The sequence below is a fragment of the Helianthus annuus genome, chromosome 6 (genome assembly GCF_002127325.2).
Source record: "Helianthus annuus cultivar XRQ/B chromosome 6, HanXRQr2.0-SUNRISE, whole genome shotgun sequence".
Taxonomy (NCBI): Eukaryota; Viridiplantae; Streptophyta; class Magnoliopsida; order Asterales; family Asteraceae; genus Helianthus; species Helianthus annuus.
In genome coordinates, this window is record NC_035438.2 from 20,578,859 (window position 1) to 20,585,475 (window position 6,617).

At 36.6% G+C, this 6,617-nt stretch overlaps 1 protein-coding gene across 1 annotated transcript; it reads right to left on the bottom strand.

Annotated features, from left to right (window-relative positions):
* Positions 1–2,122: 2,122 nt before the first annotated feature.
* Positions 2,123–6,313, bottom strand: LOC110864939 (mitochondrial-processing peptidase subunit alpha). Its single transcript, XM_022114108.2, has 13 exons — positions 6,159–6,313; positions 5,510–5,749; positions 5,140–5,436; positions 4,881–5,048; positions 4,637–4,804; positions 4,104–4,184; positions 3,964–4,030; positions 3,768–3,865; positions 3,297–3,369; positions 3,157–3,227; positions 3,019–3,068; positions 2,806–2,918; positions 2,123–2,414 (listed from the first exon to the last, which is right to left on the bottom strand). Exons 1-13 carry the CDS (start codon positions 6,195–6,197, stop codon positions 2,365–2,367), a joined length of 1,515 nt encoding a protein of 504 aa, XP_021969800.1. The 5' UTR covers positions 6,198–6,313; the 3' UTR covers positions 2,123–2,364.
* Between the last annotated feature and the right edge of the window lie 304 nt (positions 6,314–6,617).

Here is a 6,617-nt window from a genome sequence, read left to right on the forward strand (position 1 = left end):
TGAAAGAGTTGTGTGTTTTAAAATGATTAAAAATTGTGGGTTATATAAAAGTAGAGGTTAACGGTCAAGAGGGCAACGGTCAAAAATATAGCCTCAACAGTCGAAAATGGTTCACCCTTCTCATCAATCAATTCGGTGACTATTCACCGTAAAAAGCAGTCACCGATCACCGAATGGGGGTCACCGAATTAGGGGAAATGGTTCACCGATCGGTGAATGGCATCCCCGAACCATTCATCGAAGCCATACCGTGCACCCTTATAATAAAACGTTAAAAGATCATTTTGCCCTTCGTTAAAAGGGAGGAAAAAGACAAAAAAAACTGGATGTTAACTGAAAAATCTGACCAGATTTTGATTTTGTATTAAAATAACAATAAATTGAAACAACAGGGATCCAGATTCAAAAGGTTTGAGTTTTAGACTAAAGTGGCAAAAGTTACCAAACCTCAGGGACCATTTTGGCAGTCTACTCTTATAAATAACAATATATAGTTTTTGTTTTTCTTTTATTTAATATATGATAATAGTTTTTTATTATATTTACTTTTAATAACATCTTTTTAATTTTTCCCCTTTTTTAAAACCATATATTTCTATACCATTTTTTAATAATTCTTTTTTTTTCTTTTTTAGAACATATATTAATTTATCGATTAATTTGATTTATAATTTTTTTTTCTAAAATCTTAAGTAAGTAGTTGTGCTTGATTTTTTCCTAACATTCTGTTATAAGTTTTGTTAAAAACGAAGTTGTACTCTAAATAAAATATTTATTTGGTATGATAAAACGGTACGATGATAAACTAAACCGTTCTAGTGGTTTGGCTTTCTAAACAACATGCTTTATTTTAAAATCACGTTTGTTTTACATTATCATTTGCTCGGTTTCGCTGCAACGTGCTACGTAAAAAAAACTAGTTAATATTTAAAACTAGATAGCACTTAACCTAAAGTAGACAAGTACTGTTTGAATTGCAGCTGATTCCATGGGTATACCCATCCTCTAAATGCACTTGAGTATGGCTGCCTCCCACACCATATGTGAGTGGGTACTCATTAAAGGTTCACAAAAGAAATCCAACTTCAAACATACCATCAATTACTTGATTAAGGTTTATATTAGTATAAACCAATAACACATTTATAACTAAAACAGGCTCGGGCTTTGGGTACTTGTTAACGATCCGATATAAAATCTAAATGTTTACAACGTAGGTAAATGAGAGAAGATACAATGATACGTAAATATTGAATATTTAGTGTGAGAAAATAAAAGGTCAAGCTTACTCCACTTGCGCTAAAACTTCATTGTCGGTTGTGACACATGAGTTGGGTTCAACTACATGACCACTCGTGTGTGTATGAGGTTTATAAGGTTGTAAAGAAATCAAAATCGACATCATCACATGCCATGACTTGATTGTCAAAATGTAATCATATCAACAACATATATAATTTCTCTCAAACGTTAACTTTGTAAGCGAGTTAATATCTATATGTTTTATAAAAAAAAGACGTCACTACCTTACACATCCAGTCATATACCTACTTTTACACCAATGTCTAAATAGAGTTTCAAATGAGACCTGAAAACTCTAAATCATCACCAAACACAAACCATGTTGGCATGTTCATGTCAATCGTACAACCATGCGACGTCGTTTTTGGGTGTCATCACGAAATTCTTTAAGTATTTAAGGTATACATGAACGTGATGTGATGTACCCTTATTATAGAAAAAACATTTACATAATAATGTAGGTGGTGGCTACTGGCTAGACGGATGAACCTAATTTAAGTGTAACATTTTGGTGGGCCTCTAGGCACATGGCCAAAGAACTCGGGGTCCACTCCAGACTATATGTTTACAATCAATAGCACATTATAACACAAGAAAATGGACGAACCTGTTTCCAACAATTGTGAAACGTTTCATTTATTATACGGCTATATATAGTTGTATTGTAGAAAGATTGGACCGGCTTGGTCGACCACTATATAACTTTCACTATTTTGAAATGTATGAATACGAAAACTTTTATGAATATTTAAATCAATAAAATCTTTTTTGCCTTTTAGTATAATCTGAGTTGACACGGGCACACGAGATATAACTCATGTACACTCAAACATAATCCATCAAATATTAACATCATGAGCAGTGGCGGACCCAAGATGGAAATGATGGACGTTAACCATTGCATTAAACATCAAAAACGCCACCTTTGGTTTACAGAGAATACATATAATGGAATGTAAGGTCAAAAATGATAGTCGACAAAAGAATTATCCATTCATTGTCTAAAAACAACACTAAAAGGCAGAATCCGCCGGAGTTTGTTGCTTTATAGCAAAATCAACCCTATAGTTGAAACACCTTGCTAACCGAGTCGTAGGTTGGTACATTTATAACTGCCATAAAACCGCTAAATATAAGTACAAGTCCAAGAAGTAAAATAATATATTGATAAAAGAGTTAATTACTGTTTCCGTCCCTGTGGTTTGTCAAAAATCACTATTTCAATCCATTAATTTAAAATTTGCGATTTCAGTCCCTGTGGTTTCACTTTCGTAACCATTTCCGTCCCTGTGGTTTCACTTTCGTAACCATTTCAATGCATTTATTCTGTTAGTACAGGGACTGAAATGGTTACGAGGTGGAGTGAAATGGTTACAAAAGTGAAACCACAGGGACTGAAATCGCAATATTTAAACTAATGGACTGAAATAGTGATTTTTGACAAACCACAGGGACGAAAACAGTAATTAACTCTTGATAAAAATACCCGAAAAAAATGCTTACCGTCTCCATGAGATGCCATTGTGAGCGGTGAGGAAAGAAGCTTCTTCACAATGGAAGCGATATCTTTGCCCGATACTTCATCTATAGCCTTCAAGAAATACTCTACGGGTCTCCTGTTTAAACGCCAACCCATTTTTATCAACACACAAAACAAACGAAAAAAAAAAAAAACGGGTTAATAAGCGGACAATTTAAACATTATTAAAACTTTACCGCTCTCCGTATGTCAATATCTGTCTGCCTATATCTTCTGACGTAACCATCTGCAACATTCAGACGTGCACATTAAACCTAATCATCTATGTTGCTACTTTAGTTGGCTAGCAATCAAGAATAAGATAGGTTACATACTCTTGATTCTAAATTCATTAGAATAGCAGACTTGGTTGCTTGTTTAGCACGAGCCAGTTGTTCCCGTCTAACTGAAAAACAGATGTGATCTTTAGATAGCACATGAAAAGATTAGTAAAAGACGTGTCGAGAAATCACACCTGCCCCGTCATCAGCAATTATTATAAGCTCATTAGCAGCTACCTCAATGGCTTCCCGTGCAAACTCGGGACTCTGTAACAAAGTGGTTCAATTATTAAAACTACACACAAAAAAAGAGTAAAATGTCATTTTTGTCCCTAAGGTTTGGCTACTTTTGCGACTCGACTTTCATTCAAAGGTTTGTTTTTCCGCATCTGAATCTAAAAGGTTTGAAATCTTGCCATTTTCATCCAACTCGTTAACTCCATCCATTTTATAACGTTAAGTCAGGGATATTATCGTCTTTTTTGACATTTTTGTGATGATTTAAGGGTTTGGGTGGGGAGAAAGTCAACAGAGGTGGATCTTTATTTCTTATAGTCTTTTTTATTCTAATAAAAAATGTCTTAAAAGACGGAAATGCCCCTCATTTAACGGAGAATGGCATTTTACTCCAAAAAAAATTAATTGAACGCTTAAAGATATCTTACGGTGGTCCCTTGGATTCCGAAAATCGCAGTGTTGTTGTAGATGGAGTTGAATGCTGAAAATGATTGAATATCCGGGTACTGATTCAAGACACGAAGATCTGCTCACCAATATAATCACAATCAAGAATGAGATTTTAACCAACAACCTTTTAAAGTGCATAAGCAAGTATTTCAATTGGACAAAACTACAACTTACAAAGACGTGAATGCATCCCTTTTCCGGGACCACCGGCCGAAAAAGATCCACCCCCTCCCATTAGCATCTGCAAATAAATAACACATGATTATATTATCTCATTATCGTTTGACATTGCATGGACTTAAAAGAAAACCGACCTGAAGAACGCTCAAAGTCATGGCGTCCTTCACGTTGTGCCAGCCGCCAGGAAGTTCAAATGCAAGAGCAAAACTCGATCTCTGTCGGGGGAGGATTGCATTACAAAGAGACAATAAACGAAAGATCAGTGTCGGACCCAGGATTTTTTTCCAATGGGGTCCATTTTTTCGGTGTTCAAAATTTCCATAACAAAACTTTAAAATTTTCGGGTCGGTCCTCGTTTGGGCCGGGTCAAAGCGAGGTTTGAACTAGATTTTAAAAAAACAACAAGAAAAATGGGCTATACAAGGATTGAACCCATGACCTCTTGTTGGTAAACAAGGGGATTTACCACTACACCAGCTTTCCTTTTCATTCTATGGTGTCCACCTAATTGTATTTATGGGGTCCTTTTACAATTTAATATATCGAATCTACTAATTTTTTTAAAAACAATGCGGTCCGGGGACCCAGACCCACTCTATGTGGGTCCGCCCCTGCGAAAGATGGATGGAAAGTTTATGAGGGACAATTTAAGGAACATATTACATACCCCTGTGTCAGCCGTAACTCGATGATCACCACCAACATAAACCGATTGTGGTTCCTCAACTCGAGCGCCACCTGGCAAGTCAGAGAGAAGAGGCTCTGCGTATTTCAACAGTTGCTCGTGTTCAACACCCGATGCAGCAAGTACAATCCGAGGAGCAGTATAGTTTTCCTACAAATTTCCAACATGATCAGCCTTATGGAATAATAATTATCCACACCTAATGAATAGATATCTCCAAACTTACAGCTACGAATTGTTCTAATATGGTGCTGTCTAATTGGTTGAGCGAGCCTTCCGATGCAAGAAGAGGATTGGCTAATGCCCCGGAATATCCAGCTGAGTGAATCGCTTCTAGCAACAATGCTTCCGGATTGTTGGCGTATTCGCTAATCTCAGCTTTCACTTTCTGGATCTGCAAATCAATTTTATAACATTGTTTCCATCAAATGTTTAATAAAAGAATAATTAAAAGAAAAAGAGCACTAAGAAATTAAGAAGACTACCTGCTCTTTGACCTCCCATTCCAAGAAAACTTGATTCCTTACAGAGTCAACAAGTAACTCCACCATTTGAGGAACATAAGACTTGAGAGCATCATACGTGTAGCTCATTTGCTCCCTGGAAGCAGAAGCGGTCACATTGCCGCCAATAGCCTCCACTTCTCTCACAACGCGCAAGTGGCTTCTGTTAGCGGTACTTTTGAAGGCCATACGTTCTAAAAGGTGGGTAGCCCCAAACGAATAAGGCGTTTCATAAATCGATCCGGAATTGACGTACAATCCAATGGATGCCCCAGGGTTCTGTCCAAACAATTACAATTACATCATAACAAAAGTAACTTATCATGCCTACTTAATGTAAACTACTCCTTACAGATGAATTTTCAGAGGCGATTCTAACTCCATTCGGAAGAGTTGTTATCTTGGTATTCTCGGTTTCAACACGGTCAGGTAAAGAAGCCGGGAGTTCAATGCCCTTGAGCGGAAAGTCCAAAGGAGGGAGGCTGGATGAACTACCACCTGTAAACCAGCTAAAGATACCCCCTGATGATGATTTCGCTGCAACCGCACTTGAACTTGCAAACCTTGTCAGGTTCCCGTTACCACCCAGGCTCTATTACAGAAAAGTTTCAAAAGTTTAAAATCTCATCTATTGTCGCATGTCGTCTTACGGTCTTTGTTCTATTTCTAAAGTATCTTTTACAACATTAGATAACTATCTACCACCATTGACCATTCATAAAAAGAAACACTATAATCATACGATGTATAAGCTGTTCCCCTCATGATTCTCACATAAAGAATAACTTTTTAATCATACAATAAATTCTAGAATGGTGAAAGCCAATAAAAAATTTAAATTTTGTTTCCCGCACTAGATTACCTATATTCAAACTACACAAAAATAATAACAAAATATGGTCAAATCGACGAACCCTAGGATACATTTAACGAAATGATTGAAAAACAATAGTAACACATACGTTGGAATATCTAGGTCTCAATGATTGGTATTTACTGACCTTGAGGGTTCTGATTCTGGATGCGGCGGCTCTATACATGACGAACGATTAAAAACTAATGAAGAATCAGAGCCAAAAGTTGAGTTTTTTATGGTCTTCTTCGTCACTGGTTGTTTGTGGGGCGAATTTGGGGTTTGGGAGGCCGGACAGACTGGTGTTAGTTAACTCGTGTGAGAATTGTTTCATTGGCACGTGTTAATTATGGGCTTGGGCTAGATCTTGGGCTTGGGTTTAGCTGACATGTTTGTCATCTTCATGGGCTATTTGCTAAAATTAAGTTTTGTTTTTTACCTATACACCAGATATCAACTTGCACACAGAGCCATACAGGTGCACAGATCACTTAATTTTTCTAATTGGGTCGGTTAATAACTAGTTATTTTCATTTTTTTTATTTTTTTTGGTTTTTTTCCCGATTAACCGATACATCAGTTAAAAACTGGTTAAAAATAATCGGTT